Source organism: Macrotis lagotis, chromosome 3, assembly GCF_037893015.1.
Source record: "Macrotis lagotis isolate mMagLag1 chromosome 3, bilby.v1.9.chrom.fasta, whole genome shotgun sequence".
Taxonomy (NCBI): Eukaryota; Metazoa; Chordata; class Mammalia; order Peramelemorphia; family Peramelidae; genus Macrotis; species Macrotis lagotis.
In genome coordinates this window covers 55,320,964-55,334,436 of record NC_133660.1, presented here as the reverse complement: position 1 = coordinate 55,334,436, position 13,473 = coordinate 55,320,964, and the positions used below count along the sequence as shown (strand labels likewise).

The 13,473-nt window shown below is 35.1% G+C and overlaps 1 protein-coding gene across 3 annotated transcripts in view; it reads left to right on the top strand.

The window, feature by feature from the left end:
* The window catches only part of EGF (epidermal growth factor), a 139,743-nt gene that overhangs the window by 80,103 nt on the left and 46,167 nt on the right, over positions 1-13,473 (top strand). For all 3 annotated transcript variants that reach the window (XM_074228712.1, XM_074228711.1, XM_074228710.1), the window contains 4 exons: positions 2,350-2,454; positions 4,258-4,481; positions 10,670-10,837; positions 11,696-11,845. In XM_074228712.1, the coding sequence (XP_074084813.1) occupies positions 2,350-2,454; positions 4,258-4,481; positions 10,670-10,837; positions 11,696-11,845 (647 nt within the window). The remainder of the gene's footprint in view (positions 1-2,349; positions 2,455-4,257; positions 4,482-10,669; positions 10,838-11,695; positions 11,846-13,473) is intronic.

The following is a 13,473-nucleotide window of genomic DNA, read 5'->3' as shown; positions in this document are numbered from 1 at the left end:
CACACAATTTGTATAAGAAGATGTACAAAATGTAAGGAGGATTACACCACGCTTTACTTTAAATACTTCACATTGGGAGACTTTTATCCCAAGAAGAGATTACTGTAATACATTGGACCAAGAGAGACCATAATGATGTATGAAATAAGATCAGAGATCTGTTAATGATAGCAATGACAGCAACCTCTTAAAGGTATTTATTTTAAAAAATGTTGATGTCTTCTGTGCATCTATAATATGCATTTAACCCTGATATACTCCAACCAGGAAAACTTGCCTGGATAGCAGATGTTAACCGTTCTCAACCCAGCTCAAAGTTTCTGAGTCTTCTCATGTTTCCCCACACTCTTGTGACACCTCTAATTTTAACTGTCTTTGATTAATTGCATTGCAGTGCCAACTCCGGAAGCAGTGCCTTTGGGGGATAGACTTTCAGGGTGGTGCCCTAAGGATTAGGGTCTCAATTCCCTGGTTCATTACATACAGTAATGATAAGCCATCCTTAAGACCCTCATAGCTGGCATCCCAGCTGCTGAAACCAAGCCTTTAATTTGCCTGGAAATGAGATGTTTATGGTTTTAAACCTTGATATTAGTTGAAAACAATTTAAATATCATTCACATAGTATTTGGTTACATGGAAAGTCTTAGCCAATTAATATATTTTGTATTGGTGTTGGAAAGAATAAAAATTCAATGAAACATCTAACTAGAGAAAGGAAACCAATTGAGAATTCTGTTACTGTTGCAAGTATCATTAAGATAATTGGGAATCTTGATTCCCAAATGTCAGATACCTGGGAAGAAAGAATCTCACCAATCAAGATAAGTTGGGTAACCATGTGTGAAAATTCCTTACTTACCCTTTCTAGGCAATGAGGTCCCCTTAGACAAAATTGCTCTCATGGGGTTTTGGATAGAAGTCTTTTGTCCTGAAAGCAGAGTGAGCAGTTTCCTTCCAGAATTCCCAGTAGGGAATGTTCCACTAGGACTGGAGCAATTTCTAAAAAAGATAACCAAAAAGGTGAACTTTATGAACTCAATAGGTTCTTTGATTTCCATCCAGCAACTACCATAGTCTGAGAATAGTTTTTCTATCTTAGTTCTGAGAATATAGGGAGGGAAGGAACTAGAAATATCAATTCCTGCACCCCTATCCTGAAATTATTGAATATTCAGAAGCTTACTTTCCTCTCAAATAATCTGAATATAATAACATAGTAACAGTAACAAGAATTTAAAGAAGATACATTGAAATTAGTCAAAACAGATAACATAATCCTCCCCATCTCAGGAATTGGGCCAAAATTTGCCCCTGGAATCTTTCTAGTCTAAAATGCGGCTTAGGGGCAGTTACTTGTGTGTATGTAACCACAGAATGTGACACATTGAGTTAAAAATTTTTAAAAATTCATCCACCATTTTTCTTCTTATTATCAATTCACTCATAATATGAAATTCTCTTTTAAAGCTGAGCATTGCATCACAATGCAATTTGCTTTCTTACATTTCCCAAGTTTACAAGTTTCAGTCTCTTAACAGATCCAGCACATTCCCAGAATTTATATTTTTTTACTAGTAGCAGGGAATCCTACTACTCTCTAAATATACATTTGGTCAGAAACAACTATTTGTGCTCTCTTCTTTGAATCATAAGATTCAAAGATCAAATTGTTAAAGTTATAAAGCTGGACCAAGAAGGTGCTTGGTTTATTAAACCCTTCATTTTGTAGATGAGGAAACTGTGACCTAGAGAAATATTGCACAAATTCATTTAAGTAGAACCTATCAGAGGTGGGATTTGAACCCAAGTTCTAACTCTAGAGTCAAGTGCTTCCCCCACTCCTGTACTGTGCTGCCTTTTCAATCTAAAGGCTACCAAGTAGGCTTGGATGAACTTCAGAGAAGCCTTCTCCCTCTGTCCCACTCAACCTTGTGAGGTAGGTATTATTACTGAGAAGGTTGGTGTTGCCACCCACCCCTCTAGTCCCCCCACCCCAGTGGTTCTTGAGTTAGCATTGATCAGGTTTCTGAAGGGAGAAGGTAAATGAATGATGCATTTTAATATCTTTTGGGTCTAAAACCAGCTGAAAATATTTCTAAACAATAATCTTCATAGAAATATGGAGAGAGGTATTAAGATAATTTTTTAATCTGCTATCTAAAGTTTGAACCTTTCAACTAATACTTTGTCTTGAATGTCTCAGTTGCTTATTTAAATAAATTACATAGTGTTTTCACCACCTCTATGAAATTGGATATCTTTATTGCTTTGATGATTTTTTTTAAAAGAACATTTGCTGGGAAAGTATAGCAGATACTTAGTTCCTTGGTATTTTACACATTTCAGGAAATCACACATTGCCAGGAGTGATTTGAATGGAAAACACAATGAAGTAATCATTGAGGAAAATGTGTCTCAACCAAGAGGAATTGCTGTTCATCCAATGGCTAAGTATGAATTAATGGAAGACAGGGGCATTTCTAGTATTTCTACAGAGGCTTCTACTACTAACTATTTTTGGTTGATGTCCAACAGACCAATATGCAAAATTAGACAGAAAGGTCAACCATTGTCCAATGTTCTGTGGAAACCCAAACACAAAACTACCTTTTAAGTTAGTTAGCTGACTAACTTCAAAAGTTATTTCTTGTCATTCTAATATACATTGACTCCTTGGCCCAATATGGAAACCCATTATTGACCCATTATTCCATGACTGTGACAGTCATGAGTTATAATTTCAAAATCCTACCTGATTATAATTTTTTCAAAGAACAAGGAGCTATATATAGAGGGAAAAATAAAGAGGGCAGGGTAGTTGAGCTGGGGTTGAGAAGGCAATGGATGCTTCCAATAACTCTAAGAGAAACAGTAGCCTATCTCCTATTTTGGGAGTTCTATGCTAGCAAGGCAGCATCATGGTGGCCCTTAATGTGTCAGTGTTTGTACTTCCTTGGGCTGTGTATGTCCTTGGGAATGTCACATGTACCAGACCATGCTGCCAAAAGATTCTCAGTCTCAAAAAATTCTGACTTTAGATGGTAATCAATTTGTCACCTGAGGCTGAAAGTAAACCAATATACAGCCTTGACAACACCACCTTAGATATGCTTTGGGGTTTTTTTTAGGTTTTTGCAAGGCAATGGGGTTAAGTGACTTGCCCAAGGCCACACAACTAGGTAATTATTAAGTGTCTGAGACTGGATTTGAGCCCAAGTACTCCTGACTCCAAGGCCGGTACTTTTATCCACTACACCACCTAGCCACCCCTTGCTTTGTTTTCAATGATGAATTGCTTAGTCAGGGGTCAAAGGACCCTGATAATTAGGAGATGAAGAATACTGACAGGAGCAAACAATTTAAAAAATTCTTTTAAACATAATGAAAACTTGAGCATTTTTAATCTTAGGAGATAAAATATATTAATTGGAATAAATTAATTGGAACAAAGCAGATAAAATATGTCCAAATAGCTTAGTTAAGTGAGGGTAGGTTATTAACATTTTCCCTATGGGATCTCCAATTTTTCTTTCTTCAGACCTATGATTTATATTTATATAAGGAACTCACACTGTGGAAAATTACCTTTATTAATGGAGGTCAGAACATGCTTTGTCATTCATAGGTTTAGGTTACTGAGTTTTTGGTCATAAATGACTAGCCCAGCATCACCTAGCCGATATATGTCAGAGGTCTGCCCTGAAGTCAGATCTTTCTCTCTTTTATGTCATTTCTACATCTCAGAAGCTAAATTATAATACCTTCCAATTTGCTGAATTTGCTTCAGGTCACTTGATGCAATGTCATTTTCATTGGATGGCAAGAATGCAGTAAAAAAAAGGAATGAAGTTGCAAGGTTTCATTGTATTTTGCTAATAAAATTGAAAGACAATTAAACTGAAGATTAATTCTTCATATGTAAAGTATTTAATTTGGGCTTCTAAGGAAATAATAGAATTTAATTTAAAAGTATCAATAAGTCTCAAATTGTCATAAAAATGTCTTCTTTTTAATTGATAGTGCAGATTTACATTTAGGATTTCTTGTGCAAGGTAGTTGGATAATATAAGACAATTATTTATTTCTTTAAATTGAATATTTAAGATGCCATGTTATATTTTCTTCTAGTCTATCGTTCAGATTAACTGTGGTCTGCTTTAAGGGAATTTAGCTTGAAATTTTACAAAGATAAAATGATGGGCAAATAAAGAATAGTCTTCCAAACCTTATTTGTTTTCTTTTTATGGATTAAAGGAAATTATTCTGGACTGATTTGGGAATTCATCCACGAATTGAAAGCTCTTCTCTTCAAGGCAGTGATCGGCTGATTATAGCCAATACTGATCTGGTCTGGCCTAGTGGAATAACAATTGATTATGCAGCTGACAAGTTGTATTGGTGTGATGCCAAGCAATCTGTTATTGAAATGGCCAATCTGGATGGGTCTGGACGCCGAAGACTTTTCCAGAACGATGTAGGTGAGGTTTGGGGTAGAGGATTTCTTACTATTGTCTGTGTTGATATTATGCACATTATATGTTTGCCTACATATGCACACATATGCTTAAAAAACACTAATCCTCAGAGAACTGTGAGCTGCATTTTTAGATAATCTATGAATCAATGAGAGATTTCAGATAATATAGTCTTTTCCTCAGAGTTTCTAACACCAGTCCTCATTTTGAGGTTCAGTAAAGTTCAGTTCTTATATTTAAGGAATCATTGGATTACTTCTACATTTTTCTGATATTGGATGAAAAGTACTTGAAATAATTGAAATACTCAATACATAGCATCATAGATGTGGACCTGGAAGGGACCTTGGAAATCATTTAGTTCAATCTCCTAGGTTTCTGGATGAAGAAACTGAGCCTCAGAGAAGTTAATTGACATTTTCAAGATCACATTCATAGTAGGGAATACTACTACCTTCTACTATTACTACTACTTCAACTACTTACCTTCCAATTTGCTGAATTTGCTTCAGGCCACATGATGCAATGTCACTTTCATTGGATGGCAAGATTGCAGTAAAAAAAGGAATGATGTTGTAAGACTTCACTGTATTTTGCTAATAGATCCTCAGTCTCCAAAGCTAGTGTTCTTTCTCTTGCATTATAATGAATGAAATTTTAGGAGACCAAAAACAAAAACTCCATACTTTTTTTAACTTTTTATTTTAGAAAATGTCTTCTTCTGTAGATAGAGATATGAATTAGTTGTTAAATAAATATTCATTTGGGTAAAAATATTTACATTGTAACTTCTGTCCTAGATGCTGAGGGATTAAAAAAGGACACATAGTCCCCATTCTCCAATAGCTGAGAAAGTATAAAATCCAGTTGTAAGATCCAATCAATCCTTCTTTGAGTTTCTGTTTTCTAGAGATGTTTGTTTATATGCCTTATTTAAGAGATCAAAGATTATACAAGTGAGTTCATTGGGATATTAAAGAAGTACATTTTAAAGAACTTAAAAAAATTTATTTAAGGCAATGGGGTTAAGTGACTTGTCCAGGGTCACACAGGTAATCAAGTCTTTGTGGTCAGATTTGAACTGAGGTCCTCCTGACTTCAGGGCCAGTGCTCTATCCACTGTACCACCTAGTTGCCCCACTAAAATTTCTTTTAAAAATATATAATTCACAGTGGATGCAAGTTAAAGAGGATGGGCGGCCATGGATAGATTGCTATCTGCATTGTTGGAAGGAATATTCATATGAATAAAGTCACACATGCATTGGAGTTTATTTTATACCATGAAGCATAAGTGCATAGATGTATATGAAAAGTAGTATGTTAGACAAACATTTAAGAGAGTTCAAAAGCATGGCAGACATTATATTTATTATCTTGCTTGCACCAAAGATTTAGAGATGAATTTTAGAGATCATAATCTAACACCTTTGTTTTACAGAAAAGAAAGTTGAGATTCAGAGAAGTTAGTGACTTGCTTAGATTTTCTCGTGGAGCAATTAACAGAGCTGGGAAACAAACTCTCCATATCCAGATCTCTCTTACAAGTCATTTGTCCTTTCTTTTTCCTTTGCTGTTTTTCTCTCTATGAAATTCTTAACTTATGTCTTTTTCATTAGAGTGATGCCACCTGGTGGTGTTTAGGAGTTGGATGTTGGATGTTAACTGTCTACCTACATATTTAGACGTGAGGGTTAAACTAATTCACCCCAAATTTAAAAAATGCCCAGCATATAAACAAAAATAAATAGATGACTATTTTAAGATCTAAAATTTGTTGAAACCTTTAGCAATATAAAAAAGAATACCTTTTTTACACTGTTAAACTCTGAATCTACTTAATCAACCTGGGTTGATACAGAATGTCGCAAAAGTCTTAGTGTAATTTTAAGCTACTGGAGTTTAATTTAATGTTTTAAGTGATTTAAGCTATTAAACTGGAACTATAAAAAGGCTATTAAAATGGCACCAAGGCTTTTTGGAACTTTATATCATAGCAGTTTGGATACAATAATTTTCTTCATTTCAGTTTGGATGCAGTTTGGATGCAATAATTTTCTTCCATTTCAGTATGAAAATGTACTGCTGACTTACTTGAATCAGTAGAACTGTATGAGTATTGAAGTATTTTGTTTTAAACTATGGGGATGAATTGGGTCATATTTAACTTTGTTCTTTTTGCCTGATTTTCTTCCTGTACCATTGACAAGGGTGGCAAGGAATGTAGCATGGTTCAGTGGGTGTACTGTGAGTAAAAATTTTTCTCTTTAGAAATTAAATTGTCTGGGGCAGCTAGGTGGCGCAGTGGATAAAGCACCAGCCTTGGAGTCAGGAGTACCTGGGTTCAAATCCAGTCTCAGACACTTAATAATTACCTTAGCTGTGTGGCCTTGGGCAAGCCATTTAACCCCATTTGCCTAGCAAAAAAAAAAAAAAACCTAAAAAAAATTAAATTGTATATATATATATATATATATATATATATATATATATATATATGTATATATATATATATATATAATTTAAATTTGGGTCTGGTTAATCCTATGCTCTAAACCATTAGCTAACTAAACTAAATGAAAATTTAATGATCATTTTTTGGTCAATTAATCAATCAGGATTTTAAAAGTGTCTTCTATAGAATAGTTAGATGGTACAGTGCTGAACTTGGAATCAGAAAGACTCATCTTCATGTGTTCAAATCTGACTTCAGACATTTGCTAATTATGTGACCCTGGGCAAGTTATTTAACCTTATTTGTAAACAAAATCTCATCTGTAAAATGGGTTGGAGAAGTAAATTATAAAACACTCCAATGACTTTGCCAAGGAAAGCTCAGATGGGGTGATGAAGAGTCAGACACAACTGAAATGACTTAACAACAACAATATGCTAGGCACTGTATTAGACTCTGGGAATACAATGACGAGACAAAAAAAAATTCTCTGCTTAAATACTGAATGTTTAATATAGTACAATGGTTTCCCTATTTGTGGGCTTCCTCAGAAGGTTACCTAGGTGACAGAGATGGCATTCAAACCTACCTCCTCTGATACCAAATTCAGAGCTTTTTAACTTGTACAATTTTTCAAATCTGTATAGATGCTGTGATGAACAAAATACAAATACATTAAAAGGTATTTAATTCATAGCCTCATTTTGTTATATTGCATATTTTTAAATGATGTGTACTAATGCTATAATTACTATCATAGGGTTTTGTGAAATCTCTTTATGTTATTAAAATTTCCTCATACTTAAAAATAACATGAGAACTATTGAATATTTATTTGTTGAATGAATGAATAAATGCATGTCAAGCAATTGTTTGCTTCTTTCATTATATTAATGTTTTTGAAAAAAATGAATTACTCTGCTTATTTGGTGTCATTTAGAGAACTCTTTATCCATCCATTATTCTTCTGTTCATTTACCTACTCAGCACACATCATCTTTATTATGCAAACTTAATTCTTATTTTTAAACCTACCAGAGAAATGAAGTAAAATGGAAAGTGATCATGCACATACTTGTTTTTAGTACAAAATAACAAAAATCAAATCCATTTCTCTGAGAATATAAAGATAATATCATGTGGAAACCAATTCTGCTTAGATGTCCTGGCTTCAGAAAAAGACAGCTTGAGAAGATTGATTCATCTCCTCCCCTCACCCCAAATTAAGATAGAGATTTATCAGACTAGGGGTGGCTAGGTGGTGCAGTGGATTAGAGCACTGGCCCTGGAGTCAGGAATACCTGAGTTCAAATGTGACCTCAGACACTTAATAACTAACTGGCCTTGGGCAAGCCACTTAACCGCACTGCCTTGCAAAAAAAAAAAAAAGGAACAGTAGAGATTTGTCAGACTAAAGTAGAAAAGGAATCCCATGTATATAAAATTAATTACAAAATACTGAGATTTTTTTGCTTGTAATTTATAGGGACATTTTCGTTACTTTTTAATTACCTTGTGTGAGAGTGCATGTTGTGAAGGGTTTAATGTGGAACTAATTTTCCACCAGAGCAGATAACAGTTTTTCTATAGCTTCCTGGGGACATTATGGTCAAAGAGTCAGTATGTGCCAGTGGGAGGTTTGAACCCAGGTCTTTCTGACTAAATTCTGATTCTTCATGCTGTTATATGGGACAGTGAATAGAGTGCTAGAAGTGGCATCAGAAAGACCTGAGTTCAAATGTGGTCTCAGACAGTTGTATGACCCTAGGCAAGTCACTTAACCTGTATTTACCTCAATTGCTTCATATGTAAAAGGGTAATTATAATACTATCTACCTCCCAGAGTTAATGTGAAGATCAAATGAAATAATAATTATAAAGTGTCTACCAAAGTACCTGGTTCATAAAAATTTCTATATAAATGTCAGTTGAAATGATGCTATTAATATATGTGTACATCAAATATATGTAGGTATCTAAACATTAGGTTTATGCCATTGTTTTCAACAGTACCTTAGAGCCCCTATTTCTTTTCAAGATCTCTCCATGATTTGCTTAATTTTCTTAAATTTTGATCAAAACTAAATTGCAGGGGCAGCTAGGTGGCATAGTGGATAAAGCACCGGCCTTGGAGTCAGGAGTACCTGGGTTCAAATCCGGTCTCAGACACTTAATTACCTAGCTGTGTGGCCTTGGGCAAGCCACTTAACCCCATTTGCCTTGCAAAAACCTAAAAAAAATAATAAATTGCCAATATTTTCTATTGGAAGAGGTATTTGCAATCTGAATTTCTGTTTCCTCTTCACTTAATTGCAAGATAGAAATGGGAATAAGGGATACAGAGGACAACACCATCAGATAATTGTGAGCTTATTACACAAATAGTGCCTTGCAACAACTTGGTGAAAAAGCGTAAAAACCATTTATTAATGGTTAAGTTTAATGCTAAGAGCTGGACATTCAAATACACAGAAATACAAAATTCCTGTCCTTAGGGAGTTTATCTTTTAAAATGGGGAACTATCACCTCTAAGGGAGTGGTAGACAAGGAAGGTAAAGTAGCTGGAAGATTCCTGGTACTATAGATTAGTGGAATGACAAGCCTTATCTAGAAACAAGTAGATTTGATTACTATTCCCAGAACAAATGGTAGAAAGGAGCAGGGAAAGGAGATTTTTAACTCCATTTTACAGAAGAAGAAATTGAGTGACTTGCTCAAAGTCACTCAGTCTGCTTAATCTCAGAGACGGTAGAACACAAGCTGGCTGACTTTAGGGTGAATTTCTAGAGTGAGACCCCTTTAGGTTCATTTTTGATACCTTTTTATTAAGAAAGCTCCAGATCTAGGAAATAGGAGCCATTAAATCATAATCCACATTAACATGATTATGTTTTTATTGTATTTTTATTTTATTCAGTATTTCCCAGTTACAATTGTAAATGTTTTTTCCAATTACATGCAAAGATAGTTTTCAGCATTTATCTTTTTGTAAGTTTTTGAGTTCAATATTTTCAGTTACATTCTAATCTGGTTTGGGCCATACTTAGGAATGTGATGCAGTCAGCCCACCCCATAGGTGACTGAACCTTTCACCACTACCTCATATCCCTGGGCTCCTGGCTCAAAATCAGGTCATCCAGCTTGTGGGTTTATGTCTGTTGTTGACTAGTTAGCACCATTAGAAGATGTCTGGTTTCTATCCATCTACCATAGTAATGATGTATATGAATATGTGTGTCTTTTTTTTTTGTCCACACACATGGTTTCATCACTATAGTGATTTGGCAAGTAACTCCCCTGTGACATAGCTGTCTAGAGGTTAGCCTTCTCACCATAGAACCCCCAGTTGCCACAGCCTCACAAAACATAGCTCTGTGGGACATGATCCTAGGTCTGTCTGTTCACTGACCTCTTTATCCACTACACCAGAGGTATACAACACAGTCTCCTCACCCCCTCCAAGGCTCCATGGTGGGCAGCAATATTCCCAAGAGCCTATGGAACCAAATCCAAATGTAGTTGGGAAATATTAAACAAGAGAAATAAAAATACAATAAAACAAAGATGATGTTAATGTATATAGTTTTCTAAGTCAGTGTGTGACCAGCAGGGATTCTTATGAACAATTTAGTGACCTCTTTTCCTCTGCACGTATTACTTTAAATTTCAAGTTCTAGTTTTGTAACTATATTCTGCAAAGAAAAGCTATAGTTAATTGATATGCCTTGCTTCCAGATCATCCATTTGATGTGACTGTATTCGAGGATCATGTTTGGTTCTCTGATTGGGCTAAGCCTTCGGTAATAAGGGTGGACAAGAGGACTGGCCAAAACAGGGTATGTCTTCGAGGCAGCATGCTGAGACCCTCATCCTTGGTTGTAATTCATCCTTTGGCAAAACCAGGTACACTGGGAATGTGATGCAGTTGTGATTTGGATAGCTTCTGCTGATTTGGGATGAGGGCATGGGAACTTTGCTATTTTTACTTCTCTGAAGAAACCTTTAGTTTTCCTGGAATCTGGTCTTCATTTCAACTAAAGGAATTTGGTAGAAATCATGCAATTTTAGTTGCTGTTTAGCCTTTGTTTCAGTTGTGTCTGACTCTTTCTTATTCCTTTTGGGATTTTCTTGGCAAAAATACTGGAATGATTTGCCATTTCTTTCTTCAGATCATTTTATAGATGAGGAAACTGAAGCAAGTATGGTTAAGTGATTTTCCTGGGGTCCCACAAGTAGTGTCTGAGGTTGGATTTGAACTCAGTAAGATGATCCTTCCTTGAATCCAGACTTAACAAAGACTATATCCATTCTGTTTCCACTCTAACAACCATATTTCCTCATCCTTTATACTTTTTTTGGTTACATATTTACATTTTAAAAATGGTTGTGGGTACCAAAAAAATAGAGGAATTCAATATATGTCCCCATGGAGATATCTCAATCCTAGATTTCAGAGAAAGAATGAATCAGTGGTTAGAGGATCACCATCAACTGCACTAAATGGAAAGGAAAATCAGAGTGGTCCTACTACAAGTCTTCTGTTTGATTATTTCATTGCTAGACTGAGCCAGGAAACTTCTTCTTAAGATTGTCTCAAACTAAGACACTTGCTGTGTTCAATCAGAACCAACAACTCTTCTTGGGAATAATTGTTAAGAGATGCCTAACAGGTTCTCCCAAAGAGTGATCTTTATGATTTGAGTCAGTGGCTTCCTTTCAACCTTCTGGTACATCTGTGAACATGTCTTTTTTTTTATTTAGGAACTGATCCCTGCCTATATAAAAATGGAGGCTGTGAGCATATTTGTAAAGAGAGATTTGGAATTGCTCAATGCTTGTGTTATGAAGGCTTTCGGAAAATCCAAGATGGTAAAAAGTGCCAGGCTCTAAACAATCATCAGACAGAAGCAGGTAGTTATTTTTATTGCAATGTAATATTTTAACCAATGCAAAAAAATGTCAAAGTCTAAAGAATAACAAGACTTAAAATGACCAAAGGTATCCAGTTTTAGTGCTGGAAAATCACATATGATCATAGATTTTTAAACATATTCTAGCTATATGTTTCAAAGAGAAAATTTGTTTATTACCAGTTATTTCCTGTAGATGGGGAAATTGTTTAAAATATATGTATAAACATAGTGGATTCCTCCTCCTCTTCCTCCTTTTACTCTCTCTGTCTCTGTCTCTGTCTCTGTCTCTGTCTCTGTCTCTCTGTCTCTCTGTCTATGTCTCTCTCCCTCTCCCCCTCCCCCTCTCCCTCTCCCTCTCCCTCTCCCTCTCCCTCAAACACCCTCTATGTGTGGCTCTGTCTGTCTCCTTTCTCTCTTGTCTTCACTGAGAACATTAATATAAAGGTTTGTATAATTGAGGAAGGAGGTATTTTGATCTGTTTCTGTTATCTTCTTGGTTATCTATCTACCTACCTACCTACCTAAACAGAATAATAGTATTACTTATTATCCTTTTTATTCCTTTGGACATTTTACCTCTGAGAAATCTTGAAGTGTCTTTAGGAAAACTGATTCCTTAGTACCAACAAAAACAATTTTGTCTGTATGTATTTAATCAGGATCAATTTCATTTTCTTATGTGCTCTTTTCAGTTCTTTATATAGAACGCTGAGTCAGTGCAAGATTAAAATCCAAAAGTAATAGCTTCTAGCAGATTTCTGTGCTTTACATATATTTATTGATATCTTCATATTTTTGTTTATGAAAGTTATCAGAATGATTTTGTTCTTTTTCTAATCAAATTGACTTAAAGATTGATGCAGGCTCATTTTCTCATCCCTTTCTTTTCACCGTTTTACTAAAAGATAGAAGTCATAAAGTTTCACACTTTTCCATTCTGTTATGCATATAAGCTCCATGGCATTGAAGACCAGTATGCCTCAACTATCATGTTTTTGCTTGGCAAAGAGATTAAGTGTTCATTGAGAAATTTTCTTAGCACTTTTAACCTTCTTTTGGGGTTTTAAATTGTTTTACATTTAGTAGACTCTAAGTAATGGCAAGAAGTGTTGATTTTAATCAGCTTCTCATTTTTCAGGGTGAGCACTTGATTTAAAGAAATTAAAAACAATTGGAACTATTGTAATAGCATGTAATGTTTTCCTAATTTTTTTGTACTAATTTTGTATTAATTTTGACCATTGTTCCAACCCAGACCACTGATTATGAAATGTTAGGAGCCAGTTATTTACTATCTGTTGGTTAATTTCATTTTTTGGAGTTATGTTTGGTGGCACCATGTCTATAGCATTTTCCAATTTTTTTTCCAGTTTTTTTTTCAAGGCAATGGGGTTAAGTGACTTGCCCAAGGCCACACAGCTAGGTAATTATTAAGTGTCTGAGGCCAGGATTGAACTCAGGTACTCCTGACTCCAGGGCCGGTGCTCTATCCACTGTGCCACCTAGCCACCCCTTTCCAATTCTTTTGTAAAAGGAAATATTTGGGATATATAGAGAGAGCTTCTTAGTAAACCTTATAGACTTTTGTCTTCTTTTATATTTTCACCTACTGAAACAGATTTTCTT